At 38.7% G+C, this 23,812-nt stretch overlaps 5 protein-coding genes across 8 annotated transcripts; 4 read left to right on the forward strand and 1 right to left on the reverse strand.

Moving 5' to 3' along the window:
• The first annotated feature begins 401 nt into the window (after window positions 1-401).
• LOC113781004 (serine/threonine-protein kinase Nek2-like) lies at window positions 402-5,765 on the forward strand. 4 transcript variants are annotated; one of them, XM_027326836.1, is made up of 15 exons: window positions 402-680; window positions 1,246-1,421; window positions 1,589-1,655; window positions 2,024-2,089; window positions 2,277-2,323; window positions 2,421-2,466; window positions 2,578-2,658; window positions 2,761-2,803; window positions 2,925-2,974; window positions 3,063-3,144; window positions 3,221-3,270; window positions 3,691-3,764; window positions 3,901-3,952; window positions 4,159-4,629; window positions 4,762-5,765. In XM_027326836.1, the coding sequence occupies exons 2-15, from the start codon at window positions 1,336-1,338 to the stop codon at window positions 5,398-5,400; spliced, it is 1,854 nt and encodes a 617-aa protein (XP_027182637.1). In that variant the 5' UTR covers window positions 402-680; window positions 1,246-1,335; the 3' UTR covers window positions 5,401-5,765. The 4 variants fall into 4 exon arrangements, with proteins under 4 accessions (XP_027182637.1, XP_027182629.1, XP_027182645.1 ...); XM_027326828.1 differs by having other exon boundaries at window positions 1,251-1,421; XM_027326844.1 differs by having other exon boundaries at window positions 1,251-1,421; window positions 2,925-2,944.
• A 514-nt stretch (window positions 5,766-6,279) lies between these two features.
• LOC113781041 lies at window positions 6,280-7,954 on the forward strand. Its single transcript, XM_027326875.1, has 2 exons — window positions 6,280-6,702; window positions 6,809-7,954. The coding sequence occupies exons 1-2, from the start codon at window positions 6,400-6,402 to the stop codon at window positions 7,817-7,819; spliced, it is 1,314 nt and encodes a 437-aa protein (XP_027182676.1). The 5' UTR covers window positions 6,280-6,399; the 3' UTR covers window positions 7,820-7,954.
• Window positions 7,955-12,123: 4,169 nt separating this feature from the next.
• LOC113781033 (VAN3-binding protein) lies at window positions 12,124-15,668 on the forward strand. The gene is made up of 6 exons (XM_027326864.1): window positions 12,124-12,585; window positions 12,778-12,900; window positions 13,919-14,360; window positions 14,608-14,847; window positions 14,950-15,057; window positions 15,158-15,668. Exons 1-6 carry the CDS (start codon window positions 12,250-12,252, stop codon window positions 15,370-15,372), a joined length of 1,464 nt encoding a protein of 487 aa, XP_027182665.1. The 5' UTR covers window positions 12,124-12,249; the 3' UTR covers window positions 15,373-15,668.
• Window positions 15,669-16,197: 529 nt separating this feature from the next.
• Window positions 16,198-18,309, reverse strand: LOC113781047 (protein LIFEGUARD 2). The gene is made up of 4 exons (XM_027326887.1): window positions 17,819-18,309; window positions 17,533-17,646; window positions 16,689-16,846; window positions 16,198-16,590 (listed from the first exon to the last, which is right to left on the reverse strand). Exons 1-4 carry the CDS (start codon window positions 18,066-18,068, stop codon window positions 16,384-16,386), a joined length of 729 nt encoding a protein of 242 aa, XP_027182688.1. The 5' UTR covers window positions 18,069-18,309; the 3' UTR covers window positions 16,198-16,383.
• Window positions 18,310-21,821: 3,512 nt separating this feature from the next.
• LOC113765268 (chlorophyllase-1-like) lies at window positions 21,822-23,373 on the forward strand. Its single transcript, XM_027309424.1, has 2 exons — window positions 21,822-22,165; window positions 22,482-23,373. The coding sequence occupies exons 1-2, from the start codon at window positions 21,890-21,892 to the stop codon at window positions 23,148-23,150; spliced, it is 945 nt and encodes a 314-aa protein (XP_027165225.1). The 5' UTR covers window positions 21,822-21,889; the 3' UTR covers window positions 23,151-23,373.
• The last annotated feature ends 439 nt before the right edge of the window (window positions 23,374-23,812 follow it).

Genomic DNA, 23,812 nt, shown 5'->3' on the forward strand with positions numbered 1-23,812 from the left:
TCGTATTTTTTTTTTTTTTTTTTTTCTACACAGTGGGTATCTGGGCCCATGGACTGGTTACCGTACGGCCCAACTAATCCCACTGCGGGCTGGGAGCAGCTCGCCCTAAGCATCACCAGCCACGGTAAACCGGGGATTCGATCCCGTGACCTGGCTCTCCCCCAACTGGGACTACAACCAGTGAACCGAACCCCGAAGGGCACGGGGACTATCGTCGTATGGTGAGGGCTTATTCCTCTGTTTCTGTGTCGGGAACCCCTCGGGGTCCGGGTGGGTCGGACCGCTGTCTAAATTTTGAAAGTTTGAAATCTGGAGGAAAATACATACTAGTACTATATTCTACTCTCTTTTTCCTCTTGTGTCCCACCCCACGCCTTTCCTGTGGCATCGCTCGCTTTACTTTGAAGAATTGGAGCAAATTATTTCGCCGCTCTCTGCTGTTCCTTTCGTCTCTCTCACTCTAAAATACTTTGGCGCTTAAAATAATTGATATAGTAATCGTAGTAGGAGTAGACATCAGCGGAGGAAAATCCAGGGCTTTTTGTTCATTTCTGCAGCTAAATATGTAGGCTCTTCTGTGTCATTTTGTTATATCCTCTCATAGTATTATTTTTCTCCACGAACATATACATACGGCATGCTATCAGCTTGAGCTACAACCTTGTATTTCCAAAATTCAGGTAGTTTAGTTCCTTTTTCATTCACTTATTCTACCTTTTGTGGTTGGTCATGGTTTGAGATTATCATGTTTCTTGTATGTGTTTAACTCTGCCTTTTTCTGCTATTAGCTTTATGCTCTAACAAATCCCTGATGTCTCGAATTATTTTGGTTTTTTTTTTCTTCCGTTTTTTAATAGTTGATGGTTCTTTGGTGCCTTGCACTGCTATCTAAGTCTTTTTCCCTTTTACTATTTGGTTATCGAAGATTTGTTTCCTCTCTTAGTTGTAAAGAAAGCACCATTTTCTGCTCTACACTGGTATCTGGGATTTGGGATATATTGCATATTTAACTGTATCGTCTCACTCTCTAGGAATAACAGTAAAATTAGTGTATATATATGCTTTCGGCTATTAGATGACCAAAATTTGGAATTTGCGGACCTATCACCTAGTTTTGGCAGATGAAAGTTTATACGATAACACACGAGCTGAAGGAGTTGATGCGAATGTTTGCTTGCTTGGCTTTCTAATCATCTTTGTCATTCATACTCCACTTGCTAATTTTTCTCGCTGGCAAATTTCTAGTGCAGGTAACTTAAATGTGATTCTTGCAACTGTAACTGGAGTCATCTTTAGTGGTGGAAGTTAGGTGTTGTTGCATTGGAAGCGCAGAAAATGGAAAATTACGAGATACTGGAGCAGATTGGTAAAGGTTCCTTTGGCTCGGCTTTACTCGTGAGGCATAAACTTGAAAAAAAAAGGTCAGGAAGTTTCCAGTATTCTGCCATTTATGCGCACTTTTCATTCAAACTTAAATGGGCTGCCAAGTTACATATGCCGTTTGTCAACCCATTTTTTGTACATTGTGTTACTATTTTAGTTGTGGATCGCATAGTTTTCAAGCTGTTGCTATTTTTGAATGTTCAAGGTATGTCTTAAAAAAGATACGTCTTGCTCGCCAAACCGACAGAACGCGCAGGTCTGCCCACCAGGAGGTCAGTCAACGAATACAAAAAGCTCCAACTCTACTTATGGCACCTCAGGCATACCTTTCAAAAGGCATTTCAGTAACCGTAGGGTGTTTGATTATTAAGCAAGCTAAAATCTCTCCATTGGGCTTTAAGCCTTTACACCTTATCATGGATTTCATAGGTTGAAATCATAACTTGACACTTTTTCAGTTGATTTCTTTAAATTTAACTCGAAGCTCTTGAAGTTTCTTACTTGTTAAAAAAAATGCAGTCAAGCGAGATTTTATTAATTTAAAGTGTTTCTTAAATTCACATGGATATACTGTGCTTTTATTTTTTCATTTCTTTTTTTTTCCTTTTTGGTGAGTATATCCACAAATTTTTACTTTCAGATGGAGCTTCTTTCTAGAGCACGAAACCCATTTATCGTCGAGTACAAAGATTCCTGGGTAGAAAAGGTATGCAGAAATTCAACTCATGGAAGCTAGTTTCATGTGGAATCACCATCATCTTGATAAAGGATTTTATAATTGTCATGTGAATCACAAACAAAGGTGTATTGCAATGGCTTCTATCTTTGATAAAACTTGCATGATCACATTGCTTGTTTTAGTGAATTTTTTTGAGATTATTGTGTTTTTGCAGGGTTGTTACGTGTGCATTGTTATAGGATATTGTGAAGGAGGAGACATGTATGTTGGTTAACTCTTTTACATGTATTGGACTATTTCTCTGATCATGGTACGTGTGATTTATGTGACTTTTGCTATTACCATCTCCTCATAATAGGGCGGAGGCTATTAAGAAGGCAAATGGTGTTCATTTTCCCGAGGAGGTTGTTATCTGTCCTAACTTATTCCTGTCTGACGTTACAATTTCAGATGCATCTTATGTTTATCCATCATAAGAAGTATAGTCTCATATCTAAAAGTTGAAATGTGAGCAGAAGCTTTGCAGATGGCTCGTTCAATTGCTGATGGCACTTGATTACTTGCATGGTAATTATATTCTTCACCGCGATGTCAAGGTAAGTCGTCTTTATCTGCATTATGTTGAAAGTTTGAGAAAACTTTGTTATGCATTTATTATCACAGTTATTACTTTGTACTGACATATTTATATACTTCAGTGCTCAAATATTTTTTTGACCAAAGATCAAGACATTCGTCTAGGTAAATGAGACATTGGTGGATTTTGCTATCTTTATGGATTTTTCTGTTCATTTAGGACTTAGCAGCCAATAATACCCATTTTGGGTAGCTACTTTTCTCAGATTAGTATTCTTGTTTGCAGGTGATTTTGGTCTTGCTAAAGTATTGACTTCTGATGATCTTGCTTCCTCAGTTAGTGGCCGGTTATTATTGTACTTGATTTTTTATCCCCTATTTCTTCATGCCATAGGTGATCACTTTCTATGTTTCCCTAATGCAGGTCGTTGGCACTCCGAGCTACATGTGCCCAGAGCTTCTTGCAGATATACCATATGGATCCAAGTCTGATATCTGGTCTTTGGGTAAGCCTTTGATGTTTTGCTGTCTTCTAGTCTTGATTTGTGAATCTCTTCCCTTGCTAATTGTTGGGTTATTCAGGATGCTGCATGTATGAAATGACTGCGTACAAGCCTGCATTTAAAGCTTTTGTAAGTCGTAATTTGGATTTTGTCAAGTTTGGGAGCTTCGGTTATTTGAAATTTTAAAATTGTAGTTAGAATTTAGCTCTAAAATGGGCTTTTATAACTTTATATATATATATGTGTGTGTGTGCTAGCGTTTACCTATTTGAAAGATCAATGCAATTAGAATTCTGTCCATTATAATTACTGTTTCCTGAGGAGTAGTTTGGAAAATAATTCTATCGTCAGAAAGCAAGAATATGAACTAATTCTGTATTCTGTTAGACCTTCATTCTTAACTTTTTTGTTATTGGAGTCAGTTCTGGCCATCTTGGGCTTCCTGTTATCTCACTGAGAAGCCACTGTGGTTGAAAAGCAAATTGTTATGATTGGTTGTGATCTGTTTATGTAACTATGGTCTGATTGTCTCCTGATTTTCATGTGCAGGACATGCAAGGCTTGATTAATAAAATAAACAAATCTATAGTCGCACCGCTTCCTACTATGTATTCTGGTGCATTGTGAGTTACTTATCTTTGTCACATCCTCTTAACATACAATTCTGTGAAGAATTTTGTAGTTGCTTTGACTCCCCCCCCCCCCCCCCCTTTCTCCCTGTCTTTCTTTACTCTTTCTTAACTCCTACTTTTCTTCCAGTCGCGGCGTAATTAAGAGCATGCTGAGAAAAAACCCAGAACTCAGACCTAGTGTAAGTATTCAAGATAAATCTTTTTATTATGCACAGGAACAGAATCACATACATAACAAAATTGGAAGTTGCTAGTTTGCTTAAACTCATTTCTTGTCTTTATGTGGAGGATTGCTTCTCGTTAGAATTGTATTCAGCATGTCGGAACTTTACATGCTTACTTTAGCTAAGCTCATGTGGACTTTCCTCCCTTATCCCTATTTCAGGCTGCAGATTTGCTCAGACACCCACATCTTCAGCCATATGTCCTAAAGATCCATCTGAAATCTAATTGTCCTAGACGACACACCATTCCAGTTGAATGGCTCAGTTCCAACCTTTTGAAAAAGACCAGATTTTTGGAGCCTGAACCTGTTCCTCCATTTTCTGATAAGGAAAGAAGGCAATCTTTTGGCAATAACAGAGCCCTGAATCCTAGTATTTCTGGAACTGAGATGGACTCTCCTCGTTCCTCTGAAAAAGTCAAATATTTTACGAGCCATATGGAGAAGAAATTCTCATGCTTGTCTATTGGTAGTACCAGTGATGATTTAGGGGTTAAGAAGGCCTTGCCTGTGGCCTCAAAGGTTTCAACTGCTGTCAAAACACCCAAATTGACTTCAGCAAAAGTCTCTTCCACTCCTAGGATACATACAGTTCCATCCAAGATATCCAATCCTGGTTCAACTCGTGAGTTGGTGAGTTTATTCTGTCACTAAATTATTAATGTTCTTGATTTCAATCTTGTTGCGGTCTGGTAGTTATGTTGGATACACTTTCGAATTCTGCCTTCTTATGGTAGACTTATGGCATGGTGCATGCATGTGCAGCTTCCTGTATCACATGCCCCAACAAATAAACCATCTAGATCAGCACGTAGAGTGTCTCTTCCAATTTCAACGAGAGCTGTAAAGTTGGAGGCACCTTATATACCCAACACTCGCCTCCAAAACAGTCTGGACTCACTAGATGTTTCAGTTAATGCTCCACGTATTGACAGAATGGTAGAATTTCCCTTGACTTCCTCTGAGGATAATCTATTCCCCATCCGCAGATGTTCATCTACATCTGCTCAGTGTTCTCCTGCCTCACCATATAGTCGCGACCTTTCAATCACAAAAGACAAATGCACAATCCAAATACTTGGCCCAACACTTTCAGCGGCACCACGAATTGCTGAGCCTACTCTTGGAGTTCAACAAAATGGAAGTGAATGTTCGGAGCATAATGAAGCAACTGTTGCTTCAAGCCGATCGTCTTCAGATTCTCGGCAGCGTAGGTTTGACACATCATCATTCCAGCAAAGAGCTGAAGCACTGGAAGGATTGCTCGAGTTTAGTGCACAATTAATGCAGCAAGAACGCTTCGAAGAACTTGCAGTGTTACTGAAGCCATTTGGACCAGAGAAGGTTTCTCCTAGAGAAACTGCTATTTGGTTGACAAAGAGCTTCAAGGGGAACGTTGCCTGATAGCAGGCAACTCTAGTCTCTGGCTGATGGGGTATTAGAGTTTAGATGCACGTTTCCTCAATCCTCAATGAACAGCCAGCTTGTTCGTGACAAGTAGTTGGAGAAATTTTACTCTTATGCTGTTTTCTGCGACTCTCCTCCTTGATTGACTTGTTACATGTAACATTCTGATGGTAAAGTCGTCTTGATTGTCAGAATGGTGCTAGTTTGGTGGTCTAGGTTTCCACCCGTTCTTCTTGAAGAATGCAAGGGGGAATCTAGGTTTCCACATGTTTCGATCGCATTCTCAGTTACTGATGCAAATGTAAGCCCGTTTTGTGTGTTTATTATAAAGCCAATATCGAGTTTCTCTATATTCACAGCTATCGTTATTGGGTCTCAATATGAACTGTTTCTCTATGGAAATTCCTAATATATTCTCTTCCTATGTAAAGTTGAGCAGATTAACATATGGATCAGTTAGGTTAGTAGCAGTTCCATGGCCTCGCGGCTACCGGTACACTAGTGGTGGCAGTAAGACGGTTACCAATGGAATTTACGTAGCTATTGTCTCCCACCAGACTTGCCACTTAATTATGGCTACTTCCTTCAGGTGGCTTCCTTCGACAGGGTTCTTGTTGACTCCCCTTCCCTTTAGGTTAGTTTAGAGTAAGTTATACAAACGTAGCTATTAATACACTTCTTTTCCATTTTGTAAAAATTTTAAATCATTTCATATTCTAAAAACTGATTATACACTACTCTGCTACATTCAGAAATATGCTTTTGAAAATTTTCAAAGATATTATCTAACCAAAAAGGAAAATAATAATATTTTTCTTTCACAAAACACATTAGCAATATTGTTTCAGTAGCAATATTTTATAAACACCCTGTTGAAACAAACCCTTTAATTGCCTAAATACGACGTCGCGTCCCGGCTGTATAATTAAAGGGCGTCTTTCGAATAAAACCCGCCCGAAATTCGTCTTCGACAGCCGTCTCCAGGGTCCTGATACAATGAGTGAAAGGGTGGGGCTGCCCGCAATGGAGGAGGCAGAACAAGCGTTGGAACTCTACCAACTCGATTACTCTGATCTGATCCTCTTATCTTCTGCCAAAGACTCATCTTCTTCATCTTTTCAACAAATCCAACGGCTGCAATTAATCACCCAAACCGTGATGGAAAACCTAGGTCCCACCGGACCCGGCCTAATCGCAGTCAAGTCCGTCCCCGTTGCATCCAATCTTCGCAGAAGTCTTCTTCCTCTAGCCCGCAAACTCGCTCTACTCAACTACGAGGATCAAAACCGCATCCTCAAGGTAAACTTTTTCTCTAATTGTTCTAATTAAGAATATTTCTGGAAAATTTAAAAAAAAATATTGAAAAAAAAAGAGTACGTTTTCTGAAAATTTTGGGAACTTACAGGAGCATAATCTGGGGAGTGATGTTCCATTGAAGAACTTAGATAGGATGGTATCATCTTTTGCCTCACAGTTAAACTATAATAGAACAGATATGGATAGCACCGAGGGTGAGGCGATAGTCGTGAATGATGACATAGAGAGGCATAAAGATGAGTTGTCTGCAGAATTTGAGAATCTCCAACATGACTTTAAGGAGCTAGGGATCAGGCTGATGGAGATTGGACTTTGTCTCGCACGAATTTGTGATGGGGTTATTGGTAGCCGAGAGCTTGAGCAGAGCTTGTTGGAATCCTGCACCGCAAAAGGGCGGCTGATACACTATCATTCCACTGTTGATAATTGTATAATCAAACAAGCTGCTAAAAGAAAGGGACTGTCTAATGGCAGATGTCCAGCTAATGGGACAACAAAAGCAAGTTTACAGAGGGCTCTTGCCAAATCATCATGTGGTGGCCGGGGTGATTTATGGCAACAATGGCATTATGATTATGGAATATTTACGGTTTTAACAGATCCAATGTTCATACTGAGTAGTGATCAAGAGTTCCCCTCTCCTAGTGGGCATACATATTTGAAGATATTTCATCCAGAAAAGGATTCTGTGTTTATGGTTAAGGCGCCTCCCGAAAGTGTCATCGTTCAGGTTGGGGAAGCAGCTGATATATTGTCAAAAGGGATGCTTCGGGCCACCCTTCATTGTGTTTGTAAGCCGGTCGACCTGGTAGAGTTGAGCAGGGAAACTTTTGTTGTCTTTTTGCAGCCAGCTTGGAGCAAAACTTTCTCCCTCTTGGATTACCCTGCGGAGCGCTTAAAATCAGGGTACCAACAAGCTGATTTGTCCGCTAAGGATAATCACGATGCAGAGCTGGAACCAAAGGATTTATTTCGAGAGATTCATAACATAGTGCCACCTCTTTCTTTAAGGATGAGACATGGAATGACATTTGCGGAATTTTCACGAGAAACTACAAAGCAGTATTATGGTGGTAGTGGTTTACAGTCAAAGAGATAGGAAACTGGCAGGCCGTTTTCCCTTTTGTCTATGTTCCGATGCTCTCAACTAAACCAAGTCTTTATGATTATTGAAGCTGTTACAAGTATGGTTCAAAATCGCAGTCGTGGTCCGGACCATTACTTATCGATCTTGACATATTGGTGCAAATTTTTGAAACATTTAATATTCTAAAAATTGTGAATAATGTAAAAAAAAATACGATAAACAAAAACGATAAAAAATTAGCAAAAATAATAAAAATTCAAGTTAGTTCGGGATGATTCAACCATTTCTATTTGTCTCGAAGACGTTTCGGGCTGAATTCTCAACGATCCATTATCTCGGAGTCATCTCGTCCAAATATCGTATCGGAGAACTCCGTTCTGTTGACGACTCGGCCGAGTCTTTGAATCATGGTTACAAGAGGAACTGAATCAACCGATCTACTACTTGCTTTACAGCTATTTAATTCAGTTTTTATTATCTCACTAGAATTGATCATCTTTGCTGTACCGGATCTTGCACTCTGAAATCTACTAATATTTTTTTTTTATTCAGGTGAAATTTGCAAGTTATGGTCTTGGATTTGTTTTCAAGGCCCTTTTTGGGCTTTTCAAAGTGCTTGAAATCAACTGATCGCAGTAAAATTTTATAGGATATTTCGACAATTGCGTCAGTTTACTTGGAATACTTAATGTCTCCAACATTGAAGATTCTAAATTGAGAATTTCATCACAAGTTCCTCAAAGGATCAGTTAACTAGCTTATAATTTGATGTATCACAATCATCTCTTTTGGTAGTCTTCGTGTTTTACATGCATAAATTGTTGTTCAACTAGGCTACTCAAGGAATAATTATTTGAAGTTTTTAACTGATTTGTTCAATTTCTTTGATTACTTAGCTGGTGATGATGCGTGTGCCTGCAGTTTGTGTGTACTATGATGTCTACCAGAAACCTTCTGGTGGGTAATATTGCTGAAGGAAAGTAATTGGTATTTGAGTATCTTTCTTAGTTCACTTACATTTTATGATGCTTTTTGCCGGAGGATAACATAAATGGAGCAATCAACTGCTGTTCCTCTCATGCCTCATTTGATCTCCCTCTCTTGTACTTCTGGTTCATGATGCAACTTGTGTTATTTTATTTCTTGCAGGTCAAAACTTGTTGGCTTGATTTCACATGCTTTAAGGGTTAGTCAGATCTGGTGTGCTAGACAGTCATATTCTCCTTATTTGCTTAACCACCAATTTTCGTTTTGCCTGTTTTAACTCTGTGTGAGTTCTCTTTCCTTTTTTTTTTTTTTTTGGTTGAGACCTTCATCTAAGAGTATCATCCCAGAGCAATTGATAGGTATGTCAACTATGATGAGTAGTTTTGCTTCTTGCTACTTGTCATGCACCTTTGTCTGTTAAAGTTCACTACACCAAATCAACTTAAAGCCCCAACGTCTAGCTTCTAACTAGATAACACTGAATTACTGGGGACAAAATTCAGAAGTACACCAGATAATTCTCAACCTTGAAAGTGGATAGACTGATTGCTGAGTACATAAACTACTCCTATAGTGGAAGATTAAGCAATTAAAAAAAAAAACCACTTTTGTGAGCTCAAGATGATTGTTTTATTTGGAAAGCTGCAGGATAGCATATTACCACATTGTAGATCACTTATTTCTGATTGGTCCTGTCTGTATGATAGTCCTCATTTTTACTTTGCTTTTTAATATTCTGCTTAAATGTAATTTTGTGCTATGGTCTTTTCATGTGCATGTATTTTCTTCCAGTGAGTTCCACCTACATAGTACTAGCTATCCACTTTGGGGACAGTTGCAATCTTATTTTACAACAGTCTATCCTTGTTATTAGTAACTGATGTACTTGCGGAATTTAGGCCATTTCTTGATTTAGGGTTCAGAATGACGCTTGGTTAGCTTTCTAAAACATGATGGCTCTTTGGAGTTTTACTGCTTGTTGAAGGATTGCTCTGGAGAAAAGAAATAAAATGGCTTTAAGCTTTCAAAGTCTGATTTGGTACGGGTATTGTGAGATGGAGACTGGTATTTCCGTGGGAAACTTCCTGTCTTCTTTCCGTGGGAAATTTCCATCGGTGCTTTGGATCATGCAGCAAAAATGTAGGCGCAAAGAACAAAAGAGGGACTTGTTAAAAAACATAAAAAAAAACGAAAAGCATTTGGGGGGAATGAAAAGGAGATGACGAGCTGATTATTTTGAAGTCGAGGCAAAAGGAATAAAGGTGCCTCTTTAATGGACAAAATTCAGTAAGTGATGGTCCCTGCCAATAGGCTTTGTATAACGAGATGCAGAAAGCTGTTAAAAGAGAAAGCTGATCCTTCCCAACTATTCCGTTTTGCAGTAAAGCTTCATTGTTACAGCATACACTTTGCAGTAGAGGAGAAAAAGGGAGACAACCAGAGCCAAGGCTGTGGAAGATGACGTAAAAAGAGGGTAGATGATGACGTCTTCAGGCACGCCTTATGACAGTGAAGTGTTCAAAATTTGCAGGGTACAAAATCCGCACAGCCTTCTTAGTATAGGTATAACTTTTGTGTGGACCTCTTAACGTTTGATCGAGCTTTGACGTTGCCATTACCTGAGACACGACCGGCATACGATCGTGTCGTTTACGTTGGAGACTGGAAATAATTGTGACAGAGGCTTACTGATTTTGCCATCCTCTGGGGTGTCAAAACTGTCAATATCATCAGATCATGAACAGTCACTACTGACCACTGACCAGATTCTATTCTTCTTAGGAACGAATTAAATTTCATTTTTCAAAGAATTCACCTCTAGAAGAAAAAAAAAATCAGTTGAGAAAAGTCTTCGTGTCGTGACTAAAAATGTGGCTTGGCGAGCTGGGGCATGGATGTGAAGTAAATTGTCACTTCACCGTATAACAGTCCTATCTATCGACTATCGGCGGTAAGCATCTCCATCATTGTGGTAGCCCGACATTTTCATTTCTAACTCGATATTCTAGAAAGAAAGAAAGAAAGAAAAGTTGCATTTATCAGTTTCAGTTCCAAAACGTCCTGTCCATACGGCATGCAGTAAACGGAAGTGGAAAGAGGGCAATTTACTCTTACCTGCCAGATTGGTTTTCCCCTCCCCCCTTCTTCCCTTCCCTTCCCTTCCCTTCTCTCCCGGGGTTTTTTTTCTTTCTGTGACCATAGATGTTATAGAAGGGAAGGGAGAAGGGACAGAGCACGGAATGCCTATCCTTTCAAACTATGAGATTGTGCTAAGCATTATGGTGTGTGCGTTATTCATTGACAAAGCTATATGGCAAATAAACATCCACACGAATTAGCTTATCAAAAGACGTGGATTCAATTCATCAGTTTGGCTGCATCCCTCCTTTTTAACCAACTTCCTCCGGAGAAGTTGGCTATCACATAAATTATGGGGTGAGAAATTAATGGTTCAAATCTTATCTCCTATCAATGTATCAATATATATGTGCCTTCTTCTAAATTTATACGGGTACGTAATGCATTCATCTGATTTGATGGTGGTTCAATCTCCATCCTATGATATTATAAGAAAGTGATGCATACACCACGGTCCATGACAACGTGTCTCAACTCTCAACTAAGGAGAAAAGTGGAAAAAAAAAAGAATAGCTTAAGATTATCTCATTTCTTTTGGTTCAACACTCTCCGGATTTGATTTTTATATTCTGGGTATAGCTTATATGATGACTTTAAAGTGGAATTATTGACTGTAGAGGATTGCTCGTAGAAAAATTATATAGTACAACAAAAACAAAAATACACACTCGAGGAGGCAAAAGACACCAAGAAAAAAAGAAAGGAGTAAAGGAAAAGGTCCAAGTAGGGTTATCCCAAAAAGGGTTCTTATAGCCAGCTAAATTTCCCTAACCTTACTAAACTTTCTCCAATTCCCAGAAAACATGTACTACCAGAGAGAGATAGAGAGATTCTAAAACGGAAAAAAGATTTTGTAAGCGGCTAGATACCGCACGTCAAACAAGGCCTGTCGACCGCAGCAAAGCTGCGAGTTGCGAGTGTTTAAGTTTAGGTTTAAGACTTTATTATTAGAGTATTCCTCCGTTAAGTCTGGTGACGCCACCACCAATAATAGGTTCTGTCGTTGTTTCTGTTTTCAACTAAACAAAAGGAGGGAAAAAAAATAAAAAGAAAGAAAAAGGATTATCAAAAGAGAAACCCTGCCAGCGAGGCAGAGACAATCCAATTTTGCAATTTCCCCGTCATCCTTTTTTTTTTTATAAAAAGAAAGTCGGAGACAAAGGAGTGCTAGCTAGCTAGCTATTAAGTATTAAGCCCAGAGCGAGTGACAGATACTAGTAGTATTATCATCAGTCTAACTCTTAACCAAGAAGAAGAGAAGTTGGTGGAAGGCAAAATCGGGCTCAATTGTCGTTGTTTCTCTAGCGTGTTCAAAAATGGATTACATGTGGGCAGAACAGAATTCAGGTGCAGGAGGACTTCAGCTGCCGGAAAGTCCAAGACAGCCGATGGAGTTCCTGTCGAGGTCATGGAGCGCCTCAGCCATGAAGGTGTGCAAGGCTGTAGCAGCTCGTCAAACCCCATCATTGCTTCCCAAAGGCGCTGGTTTTGCTGCTGCTAACTCCACCGCCTGCAATGCCGCCCCTGCTGCTGAAAACATGAACCCCATCCAGGAGGAGGCGGAGGATTCTGCTAAGCTTTCCGGCAACACTTTCTCCTTTGCTTCATCTGCGACTTCTCAACTGGTCCTTGAACGCATTATGGCTCAAACCGTCAGTACTCCGTCCAAATATGTTCAACCCACCCGAATTTTCATTATGTTATGAGCAAAAGAATTATGCAACTGTTGATTTAGTTCCTTAATTTGCCGGCTGCTCAACTCATTGACGTACTTTGTTAATGTTAGCTACGCATAATTAAGTCAAGGGTACAAATAGCTTGATATGGGCATGTCATGGGTGCAGGAAGTATCGCCTCTAACTTCAGGAAGGTTGTCGCACAGTAGCGGACCTCTGAACGTTTGCCTGACTGATGAAACTGACAGCCCTCCCATTTCACCTTCTGAGGAATTCGAAGACGTCATTAAGGTAATATGAAATACTACTGGTATTCATCTATAATTAACAACAAATGTTTCTTGGATCCGTTTCTTCTTCTCTTTGTTTTCTATACTGTGTATGGTACTAACAGTTTGGGGGGGGCGGGGGCTAGTCGGCTAGGAGAATCTAGTGTGAAATGATTTTTGAATGTACTCATTAGTCAATCACAGCGTCTGTTAATGCATTAAAAAGTTAGAGATGATGTTGGGATTGTGGATCAAACTTTTGATCTCTAGCGTCTAGAATACAGGTGGGGATCACACAGGGCGCTTTTTTTTTTTTGGTACTCTCGATATACTTTACTTTCTTTGCAAGAATGCTTTTTTTTTTTTTTTGCAAGAATGCTTTAGGCGTCCAAATGCCCCAACTTTTGACTTCCTAGACACTAGAGCTAATGGAAGTACAACTAGTATATCAATTCGCTGTGGAAACGGGAAAGTAAAAGAAAAAATTGGCAACCTCACAAATTTTTTTTTTTGGTAACAACATAAAACGTTGAACTAAAAGGCCAAATCTTGGACACACTGCCAGGCCCCTGACAGCACAAAAAAGATTTAAGTTGGAAGCCCATCACATTGTATGGACTCCAAACGCAAAAGTAGCAGGATTTGGACTTGGACAGGGTTCATGAATGTTTTTGCAGGAGTTGATTTGGGACACAACAAGATAAGAATAAGATACGCTGCTTTAATGTGGATCAGATCTTGGTCTAGCATCTAAGATCGAAGCTCCAAAAATCAAAGATGTTATATTTACATCTCTCCCGTTGCTTAAATTTCATCTATTAGTCGTTTAAAAAAAAAATTAAAAATGCTGTACACCCGCATGGCAAGTATCATAAATGAGAGTACTAGTAGTAGCAGATTCCAATTTTCAGAAGATCATATCATTATTCACTGATCAGTCGTACCCGATTCTCCTCCTACTTACATTTGTTTTTTTGGAGAAACACGGTTGATAATTAAATTAAAGAATTTGGGTTGCTAACTTAGAAGCATGCTTGCAGTATCTACGCGTAAACAACAGTCTGCAACCGTTGTTTACGGGCGGCACCCGGAATGGTTATAGTGGTGGTGGTGGTGGTGCTAGCACACCTGGTGGCAAGACAGTTGGGAGGTGGTTGAAGGAGAGGAGAGAGAAGAAGAAAGAAGAAAGCAGAACCCAGAATGCTCAGCTTCATGCCGCTGTATCAGTTGCTGGAGTGGCTGCAGCTGTAGCTGCCATTGCAGCCGCCACCGCAGCAGCATCTTCCACCACCGGAAAGGACGAACAGGTCGCCAAAACGGATATGGCTGTTGCTTCAGCGGCAACATTGGTAGCTGCTCAGTGCGTGGAAGCCGCAGAAGCTATGGGAGCTGACCGCGAACACTTGATCTCAGCAATTAGCTCTGCCGTTAATGTTCGCTCCCATGGAGATATCTCAACTCTAACTGCTGCTGCCGCCACAGGTTTACTACCAGCAGAAAGCCCCACTTCCCTTATTTAACTGCAGTGAATTCCATCACAACCAGACTTTAACATTACTCAGGCAGTTGAACGCGGTTTGAAACTTTTTGAGTATGATAACAAACGGGATTAATATTTCCAACCACTTGCGGGGGGAAAAGTGTTAAACAGAATGAATGAGTTTTACCATTTTTCTCAAATCATACCTGTTCTCTATTGGTGTGGTTGTAAAATGTGTTGGTTCTGCAGCTCTGCGAGGGGTGGCTACATTGAAGGCAAGAGTTCTAAAGGAAGTATGGAATATTGCAACGGTGATTCCTGTGGAGAGAGGGATTGGTATAGGCGGTAGCGTCCGGAACAACAACAATAACGATTTTGCTAATTTCGGTGGCTACGGTGAAGGATTTGTTCCAGAAGAGAACTTTTTGGGCGTTTGTAACCAAGAATTGCTTGCTCGGGGAAGGGAGCTTCTCAAACGAACCCGGCAAGGTAACCCCAGTTTCTCAGTCGTTTTGAATGAATGTAGTACGAGCAAGGACTTTAAGTAAATAAATAAATAAAAAGTTGCTTGTCCTTTCTCTGATGGTTCAGGGGATCTGCACTGGAAGATTGTCTCGGTTTACATTCATAGAACGGGGCAGGTGATGCTGAAAATGAAGAGCAAACACGTAGCCAGCACCATAACCAAGAAGAAAAAAAGTAAACTTCTTCTGCATTACTAGGTCCCTTTTAAATTACAGGGCAACACAAACCGGGAATGCTAAAATTTGAATATCACTTCTTTTGAATCTGACTGCAGACGTAGTGTTAGATGTTTGTAAAGACATGCCGGCGTGGCCAGGGAGACACCTGTTCGAGGATGGAGAACAAAGGAGGTACTTTGGCCTGAAGACGGAAGTGCGTGGAATCGTGGAGTTTGAATGCAGGAATCAGAAGGAGTATGACATTTGGACTCAAGGTGTTTCAAGGCTTCTATCTATTGTGGCTGAGACGAAAAAGAGATTTCACAAGTAGATAACAAGATTATAAATGGAAGTAAGACTGGTGGAGCGGATGCAGGGGCGAAGAATTAATTACCAGCTCAATTCACATCAAGGTAGAACAGGAACCTTGTGGAATGTGCTTCATTAGCCAAGGGTAAACTTGTTCCAAAATCTAGAAAAGTACCACATTAATCTGCAAACAATGTGGTAACTTGTAACTCCATCTTCACTGTTTGTGTTTAAAGAATCCAGCCGGTTCAGAAACCGAAAACAGTGCACGTCCTACTTTGGTTTATATCAAGAAAATGAAAACGGAGTTAGAATGTAGACCCTGTAAAATCCGCTCCTGGATGGTTTGGCAACTGATTTTATGCTAAGTGCAGAACAAGAGAACAATTGCACATGAAAATACGAGTACAAAATTTCAGAAGAGAAAACAACCTTTGCCCAATGGAATACCAGTCAAAGACACGCACGACTAAAAAACAACATACGCATCCTTCCCAAACATCTTATCTACCCCTATGTGCGAGGGAATGACATTTCCAGCGTCATTTATACAGCTTCTATAGCAGACCATACCCCCAAGCCACAAAGAAGAAGGAATTGGCTACATTTATTGAAATACTCATCTTATAACAAAGCCCGATGAACAGATCTATTTAGTAGGTGGCCTTGAAGGCCAGATCACCATGTTTGCAGGATTCACCCTGGATGTAATTTTGATTTCAAAACCAAAAACTATATAAGATGGCGGGTAAGAACTCCAAGCTCGGGGGAAAAAGAAAAAAAGGGCAGGTTCATATCCGAACATAAAGACTGAGCATATATAAACCTCGCAAGACAGAGAGAGAGAGAGAGATAATGACAAAGTAATGAAATTCAAATCATAGATAGATACAATTCCATCATTTGTGACAAGAAAATTAACAATTGTGTACCATAACGATAATATCTAAGAACTATAAAAAAAAAAACAGGGAAGTAAAGAACTTTTCATGTAGAACTACAACATGAGAATGGTTCAGCTTCTGCAATCATCTCAACTATCAGCAGCTCTGAAAATTGTCAGTATAGATAGGAAGAGATTAATGATATCCAAGTACAATGCAACAGCTGCCCAAATATACTCGTCATAGGTGTAGCGCTTGATCAGATTGTCAGTGTCATAGATAATGTACCCGCAGAATATTATTGATGCGAGACATCCATAAATCATCGTTGAGATCCTGCCAAGAGGAAACAGAATCTACAAAAGGGAAACAATTAAAATCAGCACCCTAAAGTACTCCCAAAAAGGTTAGACAACTCAATAAAAGGAAATGCAGGTGAGGAACATCCACAAACCTGAATAATTGCAAACAGCATAAGCACAACAACAGCACCAAATAAGAAGGGCCCAAGGAAATTGAAATCGTGGCCTCTCTTTGCAGCCCAGAATGTGTAAAGAGTGAGGCTAATAACCACCGCACCAGTCAAAATAACCGACTCCAGTATCACTTTCCCTGGAGGATTTTTCAAGTGCAATAAACATCTAGACATTAATATCGTATATAATAACTCAGACAAATGCACAAAAACTCTCTCGCGGGGATGGGTATCCACACTCAAAATTCCTCATTGGACAAGACAATGCCTGAAGTTTATTCCCAACCCAGAACTGCTCATGCTTCGCAATCACATTGCATTGTGGACACGGAAAGGATCAAACAGGATGCTTAAACCCCATTTTTATTTTTAAAAAAAAAACTCTGTAGTATAATCAAGTAGCTGTCGATAATTTACCATATTCAACATATTGAATATACATTATCGTGGCATTAGTTACTGGCATGACTCTTCTCCGAAGCAACAAAATTTCTCCAGTCGATGATTCAAATGGCATGAGTGTAGAGTAGCCGCACAAAGAACAGGGAATGTCCATTGAGTAAAGCATCTTCCCCAAAAAGGATTACCAGTATTACACACGAATGCAGTTATTCTAAGCAATTCATCTTGTTCATCATTTACTATTCTTCTCCCTATTTATAACTGCGTTAACTTCGAGCTTCATTGCCAATTTCGCAATTTTCATTTTCATAACCAATTTTTGCACAAATTCAACAACATGTTTGAGAAAATGAACCACAATTGTCAAACAGGATAAGATTGTAGGCAAGGAGAATAAAGCCAAACAAACGATAAGCGTTACCTTCAGTATAAGCACAAGTCAATCCCACGGCGAAGGCAAGGGCCACAGTAAACACTCCTAGAAGTAAGTAATTCACTGGGTGCTTCTGATGGTAATAATACAAGGGACATAAAACTGCACCAACAAGAAAGGAAGTATATGAAAATCAGAATCAACTACCCATATTCCCACCAAAAAAAAAGGAAGAAGAAGAAACCAACCGACAGTTTTTTTTTGGGGAAAAAAAAAACTCCAAAATTCCAAACAATTTGATGGGAAAAAGAAGAAGAGGGGAAAAGAGGCATACCAATGAAAGGGGTGATGATGAGAACAATATAGAGAGCCAGTCCAGCCCCAGTGGTTGTGAAGAATCGGACGATGGGATGATAGGTGACGACGACGGCAGCCACGGCAATGGTCAAAACCAACTGAGCAGTGATGATAGAGTATATTTTCCGAATAAAAGCCCAACGGAGCTCCGGGCTCTCCAGCATCATAGGGTACAAGGGCCTTGCGCCGCTCTCCAAGTCATCTTTCCGGTACTGTTGGGTCCACATAGCACCTTTACTAATCTCTCTTTCTTCCTTCCAATCGAAGATGGACTGTTAAGACCCGTTCGGCGGTTTTGATCGGAAGCTACTTAAGGAGGATTTATACGCATGCGGAAAGTTTGGATTTTCTTTTTTATTATTATTATTTTGAAGGGGGTGGCGAGTGGCGAAACGGGAGCAGTGGTTGGCTCGGAGGCATGAGAAACTTCACGAGTCGTCCATCGCAAAGCGTGCGGAGAGGGCTTCGCACGTGGGAACAATGGGAAGGATGCAAGGGAAGTGGAATATCCATTGATCCAATTCCAATCTCACACATTCGAGACTCCTCTAATTGCCTGTTGGGATTTGCTTCGTTCCTAAGTTCGATTATCTACCAACGAAATGCCACGCTGTTCAGGCGTTCCTCATTCCCGGCTCTAATTGGTATGGGCTAATGGAAGGAGATTCATGATTTTGTTTGGATTGCAATTTTTTAGGAGTTTTTGAAAAATAAATATTATTATAGTATATTTTTCAGAATATTGTAAAATTTTTTTAAAAAAAAGATTAAAATGTAGAAAAAAAAACAATTTCAAAAAATAGCCAACCAAAGATGGCTTAGTCCCCCTAAACAATACTCACCTAAAAAATTAGTAACTCTACGAAATGATTAAGACATACTTCTAACATGTTAGCCACCCTGGCTAGAAATAAACCTACTACATCTAACTATAAATGTGGTTAAGATTTTTTTTTTGTATAAAGGGATTATTGAGTGATGCAATAGAGGGGATAAAGACTTATTAATTAATAATGAGAAATATAGTTTAAAAAAAAAAGAATTATTCGCAAGTTTTGATACTTTCTATTACTAAAACTCATCATGTCATCAAAGAAAACTTCATTCTTGTTTCATTTGAATCCACTAAACTAACTACAAATGATACAATTATCTGTTCAACAATAATGATTACCTCAATCGAAAAGTATGATTTTGTTTGCTTACTCGAAATGGTGGCGAAGTTTTTGGCTTTTAAGTGGTGCCTTCTGGTTAGGTGTGGGATTCATTCGGTCAAAACGTACATTTTTCTGGTTAGGTGTGGAGTCTATTAATGAATCGACAAAAATGTGAGGCTAGATTTAGAGTCTTCCCTTGAATCCAAAAAATAAAAAAAAATTTTGACTTTTGACAAGAAAATAGTTGATTTGGACACGGTACTTGTTTAGATTTACACAAGGATTTGACTTTCCAAATAAACGAGACAAATTATTTTTTCGGTCATCGAGTAACTGGACAAAAAGTTCTGGACTTCCCTAAATTTAGGATTCCTGTGTGTGAACAAGTTTGCTCTTTTTCCTTAAATCGTAAAAATACACGCAAGAAAATACTAGCCTGGTAAATTCGACCAAAATGCATTGACTTGAATTGGCCTTCATCTTCGGCCCATTCTTGTGGGCTTCGCTCAGAATAGGTTCTCGGAGTTAGTTAGTAAAGAAAGTGCTATAAGTTTTCCTCTCGGCCTCCTGATGGGCTTTGATTGCAGTACCAACAACTAACTCTTTCCAATGAAACTACCGCTAGTATTTTATTGGGCCCTGCACATCACGACAAAAGAATTTTTTTTTTCTTTGTCGTTGTAGAATTAAAAAAAATCATCAAAGAGATATATTTCATAAAATCAATATATATGTGGAGATAATTTACATACATAAAAATATGTGTGAGAGAAGACGAATAATACCAAGAATATTCTATCACATCATAAGAACAAAACTCTCAATTTTCGCTCTTCTCAACTAAATACAATAATCTATCACATCATAAGAAAAATACTCTCAATCCTCCACTCTTCTTAACTAAACACAATAATATGACTCATTATTTATAAATTAGATGACTTAATAAATAAGTCTTACAACCATAAAAAAAATTTTAATAAGGTACTAATTCTTAAACAACAAAACTATCATAATTTGATTCCAATAGAATTACTAAAACCATAATTTGACTAAAATACTACTAAAATTTATAATTTTGAGCCTTGATTTAATGCGTCAACACTGTCTCCCTTAAATCAAGCTTCTCCTTGAATCAAATTCATCACCATCACGATAATTTCCCTTGATTTTTGTTGCTGCGATATTACATGCACTTGAACAGATTTATCTCATCGTTCAACTTATTCATGCTTTTTGGATAGACTGTTTGCATCATCCAATTTCATTTTAATTTATTAACAATTCACTTTGTGATTTTCATAATCACAATCTAACTGATAGGATTCTTCTCCGATCTCTATCGTAATATTCACAATCAATTAATTTGATAATTCTCGAATCAATTTTATGATCCAATCCTTACAAACTAGACACTCAATGACCCCTTTGTAATCTAACTCGATCAACTAATTTTTCCGCAACAATTTTTATACTCTAGCTCTGACAGCGAAAAAAATTCACAATTAACCCTCATAATCAGGTCAATTCTTCAATGTCTACAGCCACCTCAAAATCAACTTCTTGAATCTAAAACTCTGATATCAAATGTAGAATAAAAAAATATAAAAAATATATAAGAGATATATTTCATAAAATTAATATATATATATGGAGATAATTTACACATATAAAAATATGTATGGGGGAAGAGAAATAATACCAACCATAATTTTTCACATCATAAGAACAAAACTCTCAATCGTTCCCTCTTCTCAACTAAATACAATAATATGACTCTTTATTTATAAATTAGATGACTTGATAAATAAGTCTTATAATCATAACAAATTTTCTAATAAGATAGTAATTTTTAAGCCATGTTTGATAATTTAATTCAACACTTAAATTTAATGGATTCAGATCTTAACATGTTCGGATGCGTTTAATAACCAAAATTTGAATATCTGAATTAATTAAATGGCATTGAATTTTCTTAGTAAAACTTGTTTCAAAAAATAAGTGATAAACTATTCATTTATCACTGAATGTGATATACATTTAAATGTATTGGATTTAATGGTTAACGATCCAATAACTTAATGGATTCATACTTCAGATTTTAGTTTTCAAATTTCAATTTTATCAAACACACCCTTAAACAACAAAACTATTATAATTTGATTTCAATAAAATTACTAAATAATAATATGAAAATTTCTAATTTTGAACCTTGATTTAATACGTCAACAGTTGTGAAAGAAGAATCTAATTTCGTAAAACGCTCCTAGTAAATGATCAAGGACTTGTTAGTTACCTGCTTGGCCGAATAAATGAAGTTATCACTCCCAATACACAAATGATAAGTAGGTAGACTTTCCCGGGGTTTCTATTCTTTCTCGTATACATCCAAGACACGATCGTCAAATGTTGTTCAGGTTGAAAATAATTTAAATTTTTTTTTTGGTTGAGTAGCACTACATATCAATTCACAGATGTACGTGGGATTAAACAAAAAAGTAATTTAAAATATAAGAAAAAGTGATTATAAAACGAAGCTAATTTTGGGTCGTTAGAACAAGAGGATTGTCCAGAAAATAAAAGACGAGCGGTCCATTTCTTTTTTGTTGTATACATCCAAACAAAATAGCGCTACTTCGTCCCTGAAATACGCAAGTGCGTCTTTTTTTCATCTGGAAATTTCCTATTGACAAAACGACAAGAACAAGGGCCTTCTTGCAATGTCTACGTCTGGTCGTACGATTCGATATAAGACCGATGGAGGTTACCCGATCGATGCTCTCAGCTTTCACAGTTGCTAACTTTGCCAATAAATATAACATAACACGTTATGCATAAATTCACAAACTCAGTATCCGTATTGCAGTTAGTAACCTGTAAGAGCAGTAGCAATGGCTGCAGCAGTAGTAGTCCCGGAGTCCATGCCTACCTCCAAAGCAATGAAAGTATCATCTGTTTTTGAGGAGGGAAATTTGAGTGTTAAAAGTTTCCCGGTGGAGTCATCAGCGGTCTCTTCCAAAAGTAGGCCGTTGTTGGTATTTACACCTACCGAACTAAACACCTACCCTGTTATCCTCTTCATTCATGGCTTCCTGTGCTCAAATACTTCCTACCGTCAGCTTTTGCAGCACGTTGCAACCCACGGCTTCATCGTCGTCGCTCCTCAGGTGTATATTTATTTGAATCCCCCGCCCCCCCCCCTCTCTCTCTACACATATATATATATACACTATATATACTCTTCCCCGGCCCTTTCTCGATATATATGCATTTGCTCACACAAGTAGTAGTAGTAGTATATAAATATTGTAGAATGGCTTCTGCTTCCGTACGTGTTTCTTGCATCTAGGCATGCTTGCTCGTGTAAGAGAAAGCAGCAGCTAGCATTAATAGAATAGGAAAAACTTTTAGTTTGAAAGCAACATTTTTTTGATGATTATTAATTCCTAGCTTGCTAACCAATTAATATTATATGTTCCCTAGACTAACCCCGGCATCTTTGCAACGGTCTCCCAAGAAATCACAGACGCAGCCGAGGTCACAAAATGGATGGCCACAGAACTTCAAGCCCTACTTCCTGATAATGTTACGGCGGACGTCGACAATCTAGGCGTTGCAGGCCACGGCAGGGGTGGATATGTGGCGTTTTGCCTGGCACTGGGAAAGGCCGAAACAACCCTCAACTTTAAGGCATTGATAGGCATTGATCCTGTGGCAGGAGTCAACACATTATGGAGGAGCAAACCAGACATTCTGACCTACATCCCCCGATCATTCGATTTAGAAATTCCCGTCGGCGTTATCGGAACAGGCTTGGGCAGCCAGAAAAAGAATTTTCTGCTACCACCATGCGCCCCCGAGGGTGTGAACCATGCCGAGTTCTTTAACGAGTGTAAGCCCCCTTGTTGCTATTTTCTTGCCAAGGAGTATGGCCATACGGGGATGTTGGATGACGGGGCTGCCAAGCTGGGAAACTGCGCGTGCAAGAGAGGCTCCCAGCCCAGGTATCTGATGAGAAAGGCAGTCGCCGGCATTGTCGTGGCCTTTATGGAGTCTTATTTGAAAAACAATGAATCTGATCTCCTGGCAGTCATTAATAATCCCAAAAGCGCTCCTATAACGCTTGACCCCGTTATTTACGTCAACGCCTGAGATATTCCGGCCGTATATATATATGTATGTAGAATCTGATCGAGACTATCAAGGGTGGATCATAATCCCCGGAGAATAATGCTGTTTGTGTTTATTAATTATGTTTCACTATCGTTACATTTACGTACGAGTTTCCTGGCTGGATGTATTTGCGTAATTTTAAATTGTTGAACAATTTATATATTGATTTCACGGGGCCCTATCTAGCTCTGGAAACCACATATATCTAATTTCTGCATGTCAGATTCCTGATTATCTTCGACAAAATATGAAGGAGCAATAAGCAAGCAAATGTCCCTCAGTCTAGAACAATTCGCGCGGTGCAATACTGCTTAAAAAACTTCCTCGTTTCTTCAATTTGATTAATTTTGCATTACAAGCTTATGTTTCCTGATTAAGCTTTTGTATCCTTTGTCCTTTCTGCTAATTGGTGATTGAATTCTTGTAACTTCATGTGGGCGGACTCTTGTGATTAATCTAGAGCAACTATTATTTTGTCATACATTAAAAAAATAAAGTTTAAAAATTATTTTGATCTTGTGAATTCATTTCTTTACATAATTGATATTACATAAAATCTTTTTTTCATAATAAACAATTTTATCGTTGAACCACAAAAGATTAACAAGAAGGATTATATCATCTTATCATCAAAAATATTA

The sequence above is a fragment of the Coffea eugenioides genome, chromosome 1 (genome assembly GCF_003713205.1).
Source record: "Coffea eugenioides isolate CCC68of chromosome 1, Ceug_1.0, whole genome shotgun sequence".
Taxonomy (NCBI): Eukaryota; Viridiplantae; Streptophyta; class Magnoliopsida; order Gentianales; family Rubiaceae; genus Coffea; species Coffea eugenioides.